Genomic DNA, 18,557 nt, shown 5'->3' on the forward strand with positions numbered 1-18,557 from the left:
GTCTACTCCATCTTTTCTGTCCTAAAGAAATGCCCAAATATTAAAGATTAAGTAGACATTTGAATGAAATGGTGCTTGGTCAATATTAAACAAGGATTAGATCACACAGTAATGTGTAAAAACAATCGTCAGGCCGTTGGCGCCCACTGCAGGCCTTTGTTGTAATGCGTAATGTACATTAGCTCTATTGTTTATAATACATTATGTATTTTAACAATTTTGTTCAATAAAACCATATGATTTATTGCTTTTGATACTTTTTTACTTTTGGATTTCATTTGGTTTGATGAAATATAGTTTAATACAATATTCTTAAGTACAATTGTTGGACTTTTTTGGTGTGGGAAATTAATCGTTTAGATTAATTGATTAATCGATAAAGTAGTCGATAGATTAATCGAAATAAAAATAGTCGTTAGTGGCAGCCCTAAAAGATACAAAAAGTTATAACTGGAGTACAAGATTATGAGATGCATTATGTTTAGGTACACGGGTGTTAAACCATTTAGGGCCTTATAAGTAACAGGGTTGCCAACTTCAGAAAAGGAAAACAAGGGACAATCCTGGTTCTTTATAGAAGAATAAGGAACATGTCGTAGCTGTTGGGCAAAAACCTTATATCTCCATATTTTGTCAATTTTATTTTTTTCATGAATCATTACTATTGGTTACCTTTTATGTCTCTATGTGGGTTTTGTGAATATTTAACAATGAAAGCATTAAAATGACCTTGTGAACAAACGTCAAAACTCCATTGGATCCTTAAGCTGTCAGTAAAAGCTTGTAACGCCACCCAGCCATCTTGAATCGAAGTGCCGCCAGCTTAAGGTAAGCAGCGATCTTTCTTTTCAGGTTTTACAAGTTCATTTTTAAATAATTTCAAAATTATCCCTAGGTGGTTGCAAACTCTGTTAAAATTATGCAGTCTACTAGAGCTGCACGATTAATCGTTAAAAGATCTCGATTCAGACACCCACGCGATCTCATTTCTAAATGACAACGATTCCCCGAGTCAATTAAACCTCTGACAAAGTCTTACCGGATCATTCAAATCTGTGTTCGCACTGCCGCTGACACAAAATAGCAGTTACTTACAATGTTTGGTTAAGAAACATCGTCACAAACTGTCTTTTCAACTACACAGTGTTATTTCGGTCTTACAGTCATTCATATTATCACAGAAATACTGGGGTGAAAGTTTATAGTTCAGATATAAACATTGATGTCTATATGGCAGTGATCAAAATGGAGCAAATCCCCGTTTGAAAGTAACTGCGCTTCAAATAACGTTTGTGTCAATTGCATTGAAGTGGCGAAAAGTGACTTAAAAATGTATTTGTCATTGAATGAATTAATTAATTCAAGAGAATTGTTCAAAAACGCTGATTCATCAGTAATGAAACAAGTGAAGTAGGTTTATGAGTGAGTCGTTCAATCATTGATTCAAAAAACTTTTTCATAATTTTAATATTAAAAATCGGTGTATTAAATATATACACTACCAGTCAAAAGATTTTTTAATGCTTTTTAAAGCAGTCTCTTCTGCTCACCAAGCCTGCATTTATTTGATCCAAAGTACAGCAAAAACAGTAAAATTTTGAAATATTTTTACAATTTAAAATAACTGCTTTCTATTTAAATATATTTTAAAATCTAATTTATTCCTGATTTCAAAGCTGAATTTTTAGCATCATTACTCCAGTCTTCAGTGTCACATGATGCTTCAGAAATCATTCTAATATTCTGATTTGCTGTTAAAAAAAAACATTTATTATTGTTATGTTGAAAACAGTTTAGTAAATTTTCAGGTTTCTTTGATAGAAAGTTCAGAAGAACAGCATTTATCTGAAATAGAAATCTTTTGTAATATTATAAATGTCTTTATCATACTTTTGATCAATTTAAAGGATCCTTGCCAAATAAAAATATTAATTTATATAATTTCTTTTGAATGGTATAGTCATAGTGTATAATGTTACAAAAGCTTATTTCAGATAAATGCTGATCTTTCTATTCATCAAAGAATCCTGAAAAAATGTACTCAAGTGTTTTAAATATTGATTAAAATAATAATAAAAATGTTTCTTGAACAGCAATTAGCATATAAGAATAATTTCTGAAGGATCATGTGACTGGACTGAGTAATGATGCTGAGAATTCAGCTTTGATCACAGGAATAAATTACATTTTGAAATATATATTAAATAGAAAGTAGTTGTTTTAAATTGTAAAAATATTTTGCTGTATTTTGGATCAAATAAATGCAGGAAGCATTGCTGAGCAGAAGAGAATTCTTTAAAAAACATTAAAAATCTTACTGTTCAAAAACATTTGACTGGTAGTGTATATTAAAATGTTTAATAATTAATTCAAATTAATTAAACACTTTTAAATTGACTGCAGCAATAATATTTTGCCACACATTATTTTGTTTAGTTCAGAATCGTGGGAGAATCGTGATCTCTATTTGAGACAAAAAAAATCGTGATTCTCAATTTATCCAGAATCGTGCATCTCTACAGTCTACCTGTCTAACAAAATTTAGCTCTAATGTCAACATTGTAATTAAAGATGGAATGAATAATTTGCTGAGATGACTAGTATATGTGTGCGATGTGACGAGAAATTATCATGGGAAAATATACAAAATAGACCATATCATTTCTATTTTGTAATATCAATGTTGTATAGTACCGATTACAGGACTTTCATTAGTTTATCTAGATAAACTATTACTTTTTTCAACATGAGGTTTCTTTAACTTGTTTTGGTCAAACTAAGTTTATATCACTGCTGTTTTTTTAATACAATAGCAGTGTCTGTGGAGAAAATGTGTGCGATGGTCAGTGTGTCACATGAGGGAAGAAAGCTAGTTATAGTGTAGATAGTAAGGGTTGCACCAACTTGTCAACATCAATGCTCTGCCATGATGCTTTAAGCTTGACGTCGACTAGTCGCTGGTTCTATAGAGGGCGCAACAGGATAAGAAATCTTTGAAGGACTTCCACATTTACGCTCCGTTTCCAAACAGTTAAAATGACAAATAAATACATACTCTGAAATAGAGCCCGACCGATATATCGTTTAGCCGATATATCGGTAACGGCGAATATGCCGCTGATATTAACTTTTTTTTTTTACAGCACATATAACACAGATAAAATGCTTGAAATGGTGTAATTACTTAGTTTGTCCAGCAGAGTGTGCTCCATTGTTTGCTACTGGCGACCTGGATGAAACGCTTTAAAGCTTATCTTATAAGTCTATGGAAAACCATTGAAACTTTGAATGGCCATATCTCCGTAAAGGCGTGGCGAATCCACACCAAATTCGGGGGATCCCTTCAACTATAATAGACACAAAGAATATCGGCCGATATATCGATATCGCCTTTTTTTTTTTACTACCTAATATCGGTATCGGCCCCAAAAAAACCCATATCGGTCAGGCTCTACTCTGAAAGCGCTCTTCAAGACGTGTGATTATATTACTGGATGCTCGAAATTGAATGGGAGAATGCACATTTTAAACAGCTTATTGTACAGGTAATTTAATCAGCATTCTAATCTAATGGGCTGCTGCACTGTAAAGCCCCGTTCACACCAAGAACGATAACTATAAAGATAACTATAAAGATAACGATATTAGCGTCCACACCAGGAGATCCACTGGCGCGTTCGCGAGATAGTGACACCAGCCAACACTTGCACTTCAGTAAGGAGGTCTCTTGTTCAGGCAGCAGCATTCAAGCGTTAGCTTATTCGACCGTAAGTGCCCTGCGAAGTGGACTTAAACTTCAACTTTACTGTTCAGTGCACTGATGTCAGACTCATTTTGGATAATAAAGTTTATTGTTAAATTGTTAAATGCCCTGCCTCCATTACATATCTTTGTCACGTCATTATAAGTGTTTGATAAACACATTTTTTGCAATGATCACTCATATGTGGTGATGTATATACTGTATTCTATATATAGTACCAGTCAAATGTTTGGACACACGAATCGGAAAGTGTCCAAACTTTTGACTGGTACTGTACTATAATAGACACAAAGAATATCGGCCGATATATCGATATCGCCTTTTTTTTTTTACTACCTAATATCGGTATCGGCCCCAAAAAAACCCATATCGGTCAGGCTCTACTCTGAAAGCGCTCTTCAAGACGTGTGATTATATTACTGGATGCTCGAAATTGAATGGGAGAATGCACATTTTAAACAGCTTATTGTACAGGTAATTTAATCAGCATTCTAATCTAATGGGCTGCTGCACTGTAAAGCCCCGTTCACACCAAGAACGATAACTATAAAGATAACTATATTTGCGTCCACACCAGTGAATGATATCGTCTGTTTATTCTAAGCGCACGCTCGTCTGCCGGTTTTAAATTCTTGAGCTCGTTACAGCAGGATGGATTCTGATTGGCTGTCAAATTTTTATCGATCAGCTGGAGAAAAATAGTTTTGAAAATGATACCAACGATATCGTTTCTCTTTGTCTTTATCGTTATAGTTGCGGTGTGGACTCTGCTATTCTTTAATATTGAGAACGATTTTTAGAACTATATCTTTATCGTTATCTTTATAGTTATCGTCCTTGGTGTGAACGGGCCTTAACGCACACACATAGGCTACAGACAGTAGCTCGTACATCACGCGCAGATCGCGAGCACACAGAATCATGTGTGGAGTTCAACTCGACTTTCATCACATAAAAGTCGACTTTAAAAAATCAGAAGTCGTTCAACCCCTAATAGATAGTGACAGCACAGATGGAGAGAGCAACAGAGAGGGAAAAAAGAAAGAGAATGAGGAAACGACACTGGAGAGTGTAGTGAGAGGAATTTGAAATGGAAGCAGGTACAGTGAACAATGTGTTAATGACTCAAAAGATGTACAGGAATTTTTATGTATAATGAGTGGTAATTAGTGATGAATGGATAAATGGGCACATTTCACAGCAGTAGTACACATGTTTACATGTACTGTTTTTTTTGTTGTATTTTTAAGATTCCGGTGATGACACTGAGGATGATACAGTTGGAGGAAGAAAGAGAAAGAATGACCGCAGTTGGAAGAAGCGTGTTAATAAAAGGCGAAGAATGATGGGACAACCGTATGTTGGGATTAGAGGGAACGAAGAAGTTGACATGGAGCCCCGGGCGATGGGACCAAGCTGTCAGTCTGCTGGATGCGTAAAGTCCTCCAAGCATCACTGCAGTACAATTGGAGAAGCAGACAGAGAGAACATTTTTAAATGTTTTTGGGAGAACATGAACTGGGAGGAGAAAAAAATGTATGTGCGTGGTTTGGTGGATGTCATCCCTGTAAAGAGAAGAAGGGGGTGTAACAATTCAAGAAGGTTATCTACTCTTATTTACTTTTTAAAAGTTGATGGACAGAGAAGAAGGGTGTGTAAAAGTTTCTTTTTGTCAACGCTTGGATTAGGGCAATGGTCTGCTCTTAACTGGGTGCAAGAGGCAGGAAATACACAGCAGAATGCAACATCACACCTCAGACGTGAGGATCGTGAGTTCATGAAGAGTTTTCTGCAGGAACTCCCTAAGATGACTTCCTGCTACTGTAGGTCATCAGCATCAAAACAGTTCCTGGAGCCTGGCTTTCAGTCCATGACTGGCCTGTATAAAGTCTACCATCGTGCTGCTGAGGAAAAGATGCTGAGGCCCTTCTCAAGACAGGTGTTCTCAGAAGAATTTAAGCAGCAGAACCTGAGTCTTAACCATCCAAAGAAAGACCAGTGTAATACATGCTGTTCCATCAAGACTGGTAACTTGCCAGATAATGAGTGGCAGGTCCACTTTCTTAAAGAGGAAGAGGCCTGTGTGGTAAACGTGCAGGACAACAATGACACCATTGTCAAGACTGAAATTAAAAGTGAATGGTGAAAAAGGATTCTGCTTGGTCTTAAAGACCACGTTCTCAAATCAGAAAACAGTTTGTCCAAAAAGAATGATTAATTTCTCAATTTAGATTTTGCTATCGGTGTGGTCTAGGTGGTCATACAGCATATGCCTGTGCCGAGACAAACTACTTTCCGTTTGGCTTTCATATGGAATGCTTTTTTATGAACATACGGGACAATTTTGTATTATATGGAACGGTTGGCAACCCTAGTGAGTTCTAACATTTTGTAATCGATATGTAACTTAGGTTGCCAGTGTAAAGATGATAAAATTAAGGTGAAATGATCATATATTCTCAACCTGAAAAGAACTCTAGAAGCTGCATTTTGGACTTATCGTAGCTTGTGTATTGAAGATGCAGGACAACCACCTAGCAGTGCATTACAATAGTCCAGTCTACAGGTCATGAACACAAGAACTAGCTTTTCTGCTTCAAAAAATAGAAACATTTCCAAGATGCAGAACGTTATCTTAAAGGGATAGTTCATGAAAATTTGATGTTTATCTGCTTACCCCCAGGGCATCCAATATGTAGGTGACTTTGTTTCTTCAGTAGAACACATTTGATGATTTTTAACTCAAACCGTTGCAGTCTATCAGTCGCATAATGCATGGCAATGGTAACAAAATCTATGAGAGTAAAAAAAAAACATGCACAGACAAATCCAAATTAAACCCTTTGGCTCGTGACGACACATTGATGTCCTAAAAACATCAAATTTTCATTTTTGGGTGAACTATCCCTTTAAGGTGGAAGAAGGCTGTTTTTATAATATGTGACGAAGACATTACAGTACATCCTTCTAGATGCAAATTGTTTTCTAAAAGCTTCTATGTATAGGGTTTTGGCCCAATAAGTAATGTATTTTTTTTTCTTATCTTAATTTAATGTAAGAAAATTGGTTATCCGATTTTTTATATCTGTAACACATTCTGTTAATTTACATAATTTAGAAATTAATCTGGTCTCGATGGAAATATATAACCGAGTATTATCAGCATTAAAATGGGAACCTTAAAACTAGCAATATAAGAAGCATTCCAATTGTATTTGTTATAGAATACTGTCTGTAGTTTTTCTGTTTTGTTTTTTTTTACGTTTTATTAGTTTTTCTGTTGTGAAACCGGGGCGGGGTGAATAATAGTTTGGGAAAATTAATGATTAATAAACGGACTGCAAAATGTGGCTAGTTTATTTATTTATTTTTTCTTTAACCATTCCAACCCAAGTCTACCCATTACACTAAGTGAGGTATGGTGGAGTGCAATCAAGTCACAAAGGCTGTAATTATATAAATAAAAAGTATGATGCACTGCATGATTCAGAGTGGCGTGTTACTGTGTTCATTTACACACAAGTTGTTCCACATGTAAATGGTCCAGTGTTTTCAGTGTCTCAGAGTGCCTTGTTGGCAGTAAATACTGCAGCACACAAGCTCCAAATCTGAATGTGCTGTGAGTTTGAGATGTTTATAACATGCATTTGAAAACAAAACATTTCTACCCCGCGGCTGCAAAACTCGGGGTACGTTTACACAATAACGATATGCTAAAAATGGAAAAGATTTTCCTTTGCATGTGAAACTTTTCAAAAATGCAGTCAAAAACGCTGTCAAAATGATCCCCATTCACATGGATCCAGGAAACTGCTGTATTACTTATGCCAGGCCAGTAGTTGGCAATGTCATTTTGTAAAGAAATACTACAAATGTGACATCAGCATTTTCACAAATTCACATTTTTGTAGTTTACACAGAGACCCATTTTCAAAGACCCAAAACCCATTTTCAAAGGTTTGCTTTTTCAGGCCCCGATAACACTTTAGAATAGGGAACACTTATTCACTTAACTACAACTTTTCACTCAATAAATTCCTAATTTGCTGCTTGTTAATAGTTAGTAAGGTAGTTGTTAAGTTTAGGTATCGAGTAGGATTAAGGATGTAGAATAAGGCAATAATATGTGCTTAATTAGTTCTAATAAATGGCTAATATTCTATTAATATGCATGCTAATAAGCAACTAGTTGAGAGACCCTAAAACAAAGTGTTACCCAGGCCCCCAAAATGCAGTTGGTATGTAAAGGAACTGCCAAAATGCATAAAAAGCTTTTAGTTTTTACATTGTTTTGTAATTTCCTTCAGTTAGGGCCACAGCCCTGCAGAGTTTAGCTTCAACCCTAACAAATCAAGTCCTTCAGGCTTATTTGAAAACATGGTATGTGTGTTGGAGTAGGGTTGGGACTAAACTTTGCAGGGCAGAGGCCCTGAGTTTTGCATCCCTGATCTACCCAAATTTATAATGAGTGTTATGTATATGTTGTCAATAAAAGAAAAGCTTTAAGGTCTCCCTGTGGTTTTTCACTAGAAATTATTTTTGTGTGGTTTAATGTTTGGAAGCAAAGAAATAAGGCAGCCACATATTAGAATTGTAATCCTACATTTAGATATAATCATATTTCTTCTTGTACATAGTATATATTTTAGAAATGGATACTATTTAGTAAGCACTTAAGCCACTAGATTTTGAACCAACTACAGCTTATTTATTGACTCTGCAGCATTTTAAAGGTGGGATAAGGCTTTTGTACCAATGTTGGAATTGTGATTATCAAAGGACGAACAAAACACAACACCCAATTTCTTCACTGTAAAAGATCTGCATAATTAGCATGTTAAGATATTTTTGGTTCAATTCATGCTTCTGTTTTAGCAGAGTTTAACAAGAAAATTACTAGCTATCCCATTTATATCATTAACACACACTGCGAATGTATATTTGTGAAGTTTTGTCAGGTGAGGAACTATAGAACCGAGTATCATTGGCATAACAGTGAAATCTAATGTTTCTCTGGGAATCTCAGAATCATATAGGAGACAAGTAAAGGACCTAATATTGAGCCCTGTGGTACTCCATACTTTGAGAGAATATTGTGGTCGGTGTTGTTTAAGATCTGATAGCTCTAAAATCGAGAGATCGCTTTAATAAGTTATCCATGTTACAGTGGAGTTTAAATCCTGACTGATATTGTTCACAAATACAACAAAATTTAACATTATTTAAAAGGACCATTTTTTTTTCTAATATTTTAGACCAGGGATGTCAAACTCAGTTTCTGGAGGGCCACAGCCCTGCAGCATTGAGCTCTAAACGGCTCCATCAAACCTAACTTTAGTTTTGAAGTAATCTTTAAGACCTTGATTCAGGTGTGTTGGAGCTAAACTCTGAAGGACTGTGACTATCCAGGATGAATATTAGATTTGGGCCATTGTTGCTTTCTGTGCCACTGTTGCTTTTAAATGGGGAACTTTCAACTTGTGTTTTGTCTCTTTTCGCCCTAGGCCTGATGGTGATGAAAGAGGAGAGTGAAGTACTAGACGAAATGCAAGATAAAGATCGGTATAAGAAACATCATGATTTCATAACTGGACAACAATCATTTAGTTGCTCACAGATTGAAAAGACTTCAAGAAAAAGAGCTCAAAAGATAGGGACTAGAATTAATTTCACCTGCCAACAGTGTGGTAAGAATTTCAATCAACATGGAAACTTTAAAGTCCACATGAGAGTTCACACTGGAGAGAAACCGTATACATGTCAACAGTGTGGAAAGAGTTTCACTCAAAAAGCAACCCTTAAAAGCCACACGAGTGTTCACACCAGAGAGAAGCCATACACATGCGAACAGTGTGGAAGCAGTTTCACTCAGCAAGGAAGCTTTAATAGGCACATGATACTTCACACCGGAGAGAAGCCTTACACCTGCAAACTGTGTGGGAAAAAATTCACTCAAAAAGTACACCTTAAAGTCCACATGACAAATCACACTGAAGGAAACTCTTTCACCTGCCAACCGTGTGGAAAAGGTTTTAACAGAAAAGAAGACCTTGAAGTCCACATGATGGTTCACACTGAAGGGAGCCCTTTTACCTGCCAACAGTGTGGAAAAAGTTTTAACAAAAAAAGAAACCTTAATGCACACGTGAAAATTCACACTGGAGTAAAGCCTTACTTGTGTCCTGAATGTGGAATAAGCTTCAACCAAAGAGGAAACCTTAACAGGCATATGAAAACTCACACTGGAGAAAACCGTTTTACCTGCAAACAGTGTGGAAAACGTTTTATTCGAAAAGGAAACCTTAATTACCACATGAGAATTCATACCGGAGAGAAGCCTTACACGTGCCCTCAATGTGGAAAGAGTTTTACACATAAACAGACTTTTAAAGTCCACATTAGAATTCACACTGGAGAGAAACCTTACGCCTGCGAACTGTGTGGAAAGAGCTTCACTCAAAAAGGACACCTTAAAATCCACATGACAAATCACGCTGAAGGAAGCTCTTTCACCTGCCATCTGTGTGGAAAAAGTATTAACAGAAAAACAAACCTTAATTCCCACATGAAAATTCACACTGGAGAAAAGTCTTACACGTGCCTTCAATGTGGAAGGAGTTTTATGCATAAACAAACTCTTAAAATCCACATGAGAATTCACACCGGAGAGAAGCCTTTCACATATCGAGACCTGAAATGTAATTTGCAAGCTCATTCTGGAAAGAAACTGAAGAGTTCTGAATGTGCTAAGAGGTTTAGAAAAAGGAGACGTTTTAAAGATCACCTGCACATTCACTCTGGAGAAAGGACATTTGACTGTGGTCAGTGCATTAAAACTTTTCTTTTGCCATCGCATTTACAGATACACCTGAAAAGTCATGCGGATGTGAGACCCTATTTTTGTTCTGTGTGTGGAAAGAGTTTCAAATGGCCCAGCAATTTAAAATGGCACCAGAAAATGCGTATCTGTAAAATTAAGGCTGCATTCACACCGCAGCTGAATGCGGGCCAAATCTGAACATTCCTTAGTCGAAACATTTGATTCAGATTGGGGAACACAGTGTGTTCTCATTGTTAAATTTGTTTTTCAAAGAGTCCTGTGCGGCGTCTTCATTGGTTAATCGCTGTATTGATTGCATATATTAAAATACTTTGTAGTGGCAATGTTTTTGACTACTTTATGAAGACAGAATGGTTGGAATGTTTTTTTTTTTCTACTATTAAAATCTTTTTGTTTTTTATTAAAGGGGTCATTACATGAGAAACTAAATTTACTTTGATCTTTTGACACAGAAGAGGTCTTTTTATGCTTAATACATTCTGCAAGTTTCATAACTTAAATGCCTTTTTATTGATAATGAGGACATTTTATGTAATAACCTTCAGAACACGTCTCATTTTAGATCTAAGGTGACGTCAGCTAGGCAGTCGTTTGCATAAACACCGCCTCCAGAGCAAAGACATCAACATAAGCCCCGCCCACTGGCATTCAGCCGCTTAAAGGGTTAGTTCACCCAAAAATGAAAATTAGCCCATAAATTACTCACCCTCAAGTCATCCTAGGTGTATATGACAAGTCTTCTTTCAGACGAATCCAGTCGGAGTTATATTAAAAATAGTCTTTGATCTTTCAAGCTGTTTAATGCCACTCAGCGGGTGTTGCATGCATCAGTCCAAAAGAAGTTAAATAAAAAGCGCCCATCCATTAAAAAAAAGTGTCTCACACGGCTCAGAGGGGTGAACAAAGGCCTCCTGTAACGAATCGATGCGTTTTTGTAAGAAAAATATCCATATTCAAAACGTAATAATCACTTTAATGTAGCTTGCGCCAACAGTTGGCTTGATGCTGAATCGCTGGGCTGTGCTGAGATGGAGATGTCTGCAACAGCAACAGGTGGCCCTGGATTTGCAGGGATGGGGTTCAGATATTTCAAAAGTGTATCTGAAGAGAGAAATGGAGGAGTATATGTGACTATTGGGTGTTACATTTTCTTATTAAAAAAAGTTGATGTTAGTGAAACGGTAACATTTACAATAAGGTATCATTTGGTAATATTAGTGAATGTATTAACTAACTTGAACTAACAATGAACAATACATTTGTAACAGTATTTATTATTTTTGTTATGTTATTGAAAATTTACTTTATTTTTAATTGTTTCCAGTGAAACTGTAAAAATATAGGTACTGCCTAAGTCACATTATACATTATACACAAACAGAAAGAGTAATTACATCTGGTATTCCTGCACAAAACTGTATTAATTTGAACACTTCTCTATAGCATACAGTAGGCTACTGTTTAATCTTCAAAATAAATTTGAAAAGTGTTCGATTTCCAGTAGATGGCAGCAATGTTCTACTACAAACTAAACTGTATCCCTTTTAAACGTTATCACAGCAAATTAAACTCAGAAACGTACATCTTTAAAGTGAATTTTACAAAAAAAAAATTATATTTTAATAAGCCCAGTTATATACAAACATTACTAAATTAACCAATTCAAAATACAATAAATCCCCATACTACACAACTATAGCGTAAAAATATTATTAAAACCTGTTATCATGTGACACGAAAAATGGTACGATTATGTTACAAAATTTCGGATCTCTGAAACTCCAGGCATTGTTATTAGCCTATTTAATCTTCAAAATAAATTAGAAAAGTGTTCGATTTCCAGTAGATGGCAGCAATGTTCTACTAAACTATAGCCCTTTCTAATGTTATCACCACAAATTAAACTAAGAAATGTACATCTTTAAAGTGAATTTTTTTTATGTAAAATGTTTATATTTTAATAAGCCCACAGTTATATACAAACATTACTAAATTAGTCAATTCAAATGAAAAATACCAGAAATCCCAAATACTACACAACTATAGCATAAAAATAGTACCGTATTGACCCGAATATAAGACGATGTTTTTTTCTTGGAAATACATCTGAAAAAACGCAGTCGTCTTATAGACTTTGACATGTCAATAATACACCACAAACTTTTTATATCTAGTTTATTTATATGATCATCATCATCATCATTTATTATATCATATTACATCTGTCTTTGTCCCGTTTGTCTTCTTTTTTTTTCTTCCCTTGGCACCAGAGGACTTCGGTCTTTTAGACATTGTGATAGATGTTCACTAATAAATTATCACAATCAGGTAACTGATGTAACGTTATGTGGAAGTGCGGCTGCGCGGGGGATGATTGATCATGTGTCGAACCAGGGTGAGTAGGGAGAGCAATAAAATAGTTATGTTTTTGTGGGACGATCGCTTTTTGTAATATTTTAAATTCATAGTATTTAAGTAGTATTTGTAAAAAACAAATAGTTAAAAAAAAAAAAAGTCTCTCATTTTAACGCCCCTAGCATTTGCCTCATGTGACACGAAAAATGACACCATTATGTTTCAAAATCTCGAATCTCTGGAACTCTAGACATTTTTATTACCCTATTTTAAACTTTTAGACTAGGCTTTCTAGGCCAACATAGTTTGTTCACAAACTTTTTATATCTAGTTTATTTATATGATCATCATCATCATTTATTACATCATATTACACCTGTCGTTGTCCCGTTTGTCGTCTTCTTTTTTTTTCTTCCCTTGGCACCAGAGGACTTCGGTCTTTTAGACATTGTGATAGATGTTCACTAATAAATTATCACAATCAGGTAACTGATGTAACGTTATGTGGAAGTGTGGCTGCGCGGGGGATGATTGATCATGTGTCGAACCAGGGTGAGTAGGGAGAGCAATAAAATAGTTATGTTTTTGTGGGACGATCGCTTTTTGTAATATTTTAAATTCATAGTATTTAAGTAGTATTTGTAAAAAACAAATAGTTAAAAAAAAAAAAAGTCACTCATTTTAACGCCCCTAGCATTTGCCTATGCCACAGGCCGTAAAGTTTTTTTTTTTTATGTGCACATTCCATTTTTTTGTTGTTGCATGATTGCAGATAGCCATCATTTCCAGTACCTGTTGGCATGCCTCCATTTGTTATTTTTGTGCCAATGAAATGGTCTGTTCCTGAAAAACGAGGTTTGTGTTTATCTTGTGAGACGAATTATATTGAAAATTAACTTTATCTTTTATGCGCAGCTTTTATACTTGTGTATACCTCTAAATTAAAGAGAAGAACATAGGCAACCCTACTTTCAAAGAGTTCCAGCCAAAAGGCCAAGTTAACTTCTGCCAAAAGTTTGGGTAAGTAGTTGACACAATAAACCTTGAAAGCTTTCATTTAAACTTGTATTTAAACCTGTAACTTTATTTTACATAAAAGGAAAAATGTTGTTGAGTCTCATTTATAAAACTCTCCGTAGATTTCATCCTAAAAGTGTACGTACACACAAAAGTTTTCAGATTTAAGAACCTGCACAAAAATCCATTTATAAATCCCAGTCAGAGGAAGATTGTGTGGGTGCAGCAGGCGCAATGATATTACGCAGCGCCTGAAAATTTTTACGCAGCACCCAGTACGCTCCCTGTGCAGACCTGCCAACCTGTACGCATTTTGCGTAGCGGGTACGCATTTTGACCTTAAAGTACGCTGGTACGATTAGTCACTCTAAACTACGCAAAATCACAGTGACCTGTCCACGCGCAGTAAACAAGCAACAGAAAAAGATGAGGAGTTCAACCAATTGGAGCGTTTTCCGTGTTTTTTTTTTATTTCTCTCCAAACTGGCTCTGTTTGTGTGTCCGTGAGTCGTGCGCTGAGATGAGGAAACACCTGTATGGTAAGGCTTGTCATTTGCACTTACATATTGTTGTTCTTTTGTATTGCTTTCAATTTGTATTGCACTTACAAATGAGGACAATAAAAGCAAACAATATGTAAGTCGCTTTGGATTTTGCAGACGCTTTTATCCAAAGTGACTTAAAATTGGGGGATACATAAAGCCATTCTTCTTAAAGAGGCAAACAGATACAGTAAGTGCTTGTAATACCAAGTTTCTAGAAATTGTTCAAATAAGTACAAGCTAGAAAGAGAAGGAATAAATAAAGAGAGATCTTTTTTTTTTATATAGACTTTTCATGAAGACCCTAAAGAATCATATCAACTTGTGGAAAATTGGCATCTGATCTCTTTTTTGTTTGTTTGTTTTTTTCCTCACAGGACCATAAGACAAATGTCTTAATTTTATGAATTTTACATACTGTTGGGTGGTTTAATCTACAGAAATATATCAAATTATGAACCTTCAATATATTCAGACGTAAAATCAGGGATTAAAATTCTCCGTCGCTATGACGGATTTCCGTTAATTGGAAAAAATGAGGGGGAAAGAAACAAGTAGCGCGTTGTTGTTGTTGTTGTTGTTGTTCTGCCCTGTGGCACACCAAAAATCATCCCCGCCACGGCTGCAGCTTCTCGGTGACAACATAGTGATGCCGCTCGCATCATTCACAGTCAGGTTATTAGCAGAGAACACAGAGCAGAACTTGAATTTCAGACATGACCCATTCGTAAAGCCTTGTTTCATTCCTGAATGAATCAGCCGTTCGAACGAACAAATTGAATAAATTATTCAGTGATAAAATTAGTGACTTGCCGCCACCTGCTGGCGGATTTAGTTTCATTTTTAGCGTATAATTTCAGTCATTTAAATCATTTAATATTTCTGTATTCAAAATTTTATATTTAAAACATTAATCTCCACATGAATGTATGAATTTTTAAGTATACGCACATCCGAATCTCGCAATAATTAGTGCACTCGCCTACTAATTCTCGCCTACTCTTTTATGAATACTTTTGATTCAAACACTTATTCGCTCACCTACTATTGCCTACTATATAGTAGGGAAGTATGCGATTTCGAACGCAGCCATTCACTTGCTTCATTCCTGAATGATTCAGCCGTTCAAACGAATCAATTGAATGAATGATTCAGTGATAAAATCAGTGACTTGCCGCCAGCTGCTGGCGGTTTCAGTTTTATTTATAGGTATAATTTCAGTTATTTAAATCATTTAATATTTCTGTTTTCAAAATTGTATATTTAAAACATTAATCTCCACATAAATTTATGAATTTAATTGCACTCATGCCACCTCTGAGCCTCATTAAATGTCTGAAAATGTACCTACAAGCCACTTTTGTGTTCTTCTGTGCCACCTCTGTAGTACAAATTAATTTATAATTTCATATGATTGGTAACTTATTTGTCTTATTCTATCGTTTTAAATTGAAATTTTAAAAAGCTTATAAACATACATTTTTGAATTTGACATAGATGAAAAAGATGCCATTACAAAGGGCTGGAAAAAATCCTAGTGTAGTGTTTCACTGCATACTTTTAATAAAATTAGAAAAATGCCATTACAAAAGTAAAAAGAAAATGCCCCTGTAAATCACTTTGAGTCAAGTATCACCTCATATTAGGAAGGATAATTTTTGATCAGAATTTTTGATTATTGATCAGAAGGTGCATCTACATTTTTTAAATTAGGAGGACAAGCGCTCCTAATTACAAGAAAAACACTGCTCTTAAACTGGGTGTGTGATGGGTATGGCTGTGGAAAAATTTTCAGTCAAAATGTTTTTTTTGCTTTAACCCCTGGAAGTAAAGTTTTTCAAAGAGAAACACTCTGATAAACTACAGATACTTTTTAAATTTACTTGAGTAAAGTAAAAATACTTCACTACTGTCCACCTCTGCTTCTTCTCAATGCTGTACAGCCTTCCAGTCAAAAAAAAAAAGGGTCCAAATAAAAGAGAAAATAGAGGCTATTCTCACTTGTTCTAGGTTGAAAATTATGGGTGCTGCGGGGTTCCCATCGCCTTGACAACGAATCTCCACTGTGTCTTCCTCTTTGACCTAGCCCTCAGGTGAGTCTTTCCATAGCTCCACGCTGGTTGTGGGGTCTATATGACATTCGCACATGCACAAAGACCAAGGAATGAATCATGGTTCATTCATATGTATCTAACCAAGGCAACATAATTCTCACACTATTATTTAGTCAGCACTGACAAAGCAAAGACCTTTGTAGCTTTCGCAAGACAAACGCTACTGAAACTGGAATTTATCATTACCTGTGACCAGTGTTGGGTAGTAATCCAGATTATGTAATCAGTTATGTAATAAGATTACAAAAATCATATTATAGTTACTTTTTTATTGTTTACAGTATTTTAGCTCCTTTACATTTTTATGCAGGCAAACAAAATATATATTTTTTATTGTTCTTTAACTCATTATTCTTTATGATTTAATTAAGTATTAGTTTTTCATCAACTCACAAACCCCTTAAGAGCCCCTGACATAATGTGATATTACATTTACTTATTGTTGTTGAGTAAAAAAATGTTTTATATATTTTTTTTCTCCTTCGATTTTCCTAGCAGTGTGGTACAAAATAATTCTAATCAAATCAATTTGAGTTAAGTCAAAAGTAATCTAAACATAATCAACAAAAATCGTCAGATTAAATTACCTAAAATGTGTAATCTAATACATTACATTACACTCTTAAAACAGATGTGTTAAAAACAACACAACCTGTTATATCTTAACACACCTGTGTGTCTAGTTAAGGACAACACATTTTGTGTTACTTTTAACTCAACCAGTGTGTTATTCTTCTTAACACAGGTTGATATTCTTCAAATATTTAAATAGTGCACCTTTAAGAATAGCACATCTATGACACAAATTGTGTGATTTATGACACATTAGTGTGTTAAAAAAACGAATGTGTTAAAAACAACACAACCTGTGTTATATCTTAACACACCTGTTTGTCAAGTTAAAGACAACACATGCAGTGTGTTAAAATATTTAACACACTAATGTGTCATAAATAACACAATTTGTGTCATAGATGTGCTATTCCCTGTTGAAAAAAACAGCATATGCTGTTTAGGTATGTTTTGAAGCATGACAGCTGGTTTAAGCTGTTTTGAGCTGGTTTATGCTGGTTATGAGCTGGTTTAAGCTGGTCATGTGCTGGTCCTAAGCAACTAGCTCCTGCTCAGCGTCAAAACATACCTAAACAGCATATGCTGGTTTTTTCAACAGGGTAGTAACACAGAACCATCAAAGATAAAGGATATTAAAGCAGAAGTATAAAACACATCTTGAGACATGATATGTTATCTTGTTATACGATCTCTCAATTCTGGGTGTCTAAATGAAAAGCGTTTTCTTTGTGTTTTTATGAAATTATGGTAATAATAGTAATACTAATTTCAATCGTGGCTAGTTTGACTGTGTATTTCTGAACCGTGGCTGGCTTGATCACAGTATAAAGTCACATTTTAAAGTGGCAGGGTATCACAAGTTATAATGTTTATAACATTAACGAATTTAGACAAAGGAGAACATACCTGTTCCGTGGCATGTTTAAGGACCCGCTTCTGGCTGATCCACAAAAATTGCGGGAAAAATCAAATGCAGGCCGGGTAACGTTGGCAGTGGAATTAAAAAGCCTCTGTACCTCATTTGGTGAAGATATTTGATTTTCCGAAGTACTGTTTTGCACCTGTTCCACCTTTATTTGACCCTCTTAAGTCTAGCACTTTCTATTCTATTTTAATTCTACTTCATCTAAATTTATCTTCTTTTTTTAGTAAAAAAAAAACATGAACAAACAAACACTAGCTTTCTATTTATCCTATTCTATCTACTTGTTTTTCTTTGTGTGTGTGTATATATGTGTGTGTATAAAATATATATACACCTTGCTACGTGTACTGCGTTAGGCTAACCGAGACTTGTCAATTACACTTATATATTGTTGCTCTTTTGTTAGTTTTGACTGCCTTTATTGTAC

At 35.2% G+C, this 18,557-nt stretch overlaps 1 protein-coding gene across 1 annotated transcript in view; it reads left to right on the top strand.

Moving 5' to 3' along the window:
* LOC107668078 (gastrula zinc finger protein XlCGF57.1-like) overlaps nucleotides 1-10,461 on the top strand; it is a gene marked incomplete at its 3' end in the record, with an annotated part of 17,725 nt that extends 7,264 nt beyond the window's left edge. The window contains exon 3 of the mRNA XM_016459851.1: nucleotides 9,268-10,461. Coding sequence (XP_016315337.1) covers nucleotides 9,268-10,461 — 1,194 coding nt within the window. The remainder of the gene's footprint in view (nucleotides 1-9,267) is intronic.
* Nucleotides 10,462-18,557: the final 8,096 nt, after the last annotated feature.

This window comes from Sinocyclocheilus anshuiensis, unplaced genomic scaffold, assembly GCF_001515605.1.
Source record: "Sinocyclocheilus anshuiensis isolate Anshui unplaced genomic scaffold, SAMN03320099.WGS_v1.1 scaffold1030, whole genome shotgun sequence".
NCBI lineage: Eukaryota > Metazoa > Chordata > Actinopteri > Cypriniformes > Cyprinidae > Sinocyclocheilus > Sinocyclocheilus anshuiensis.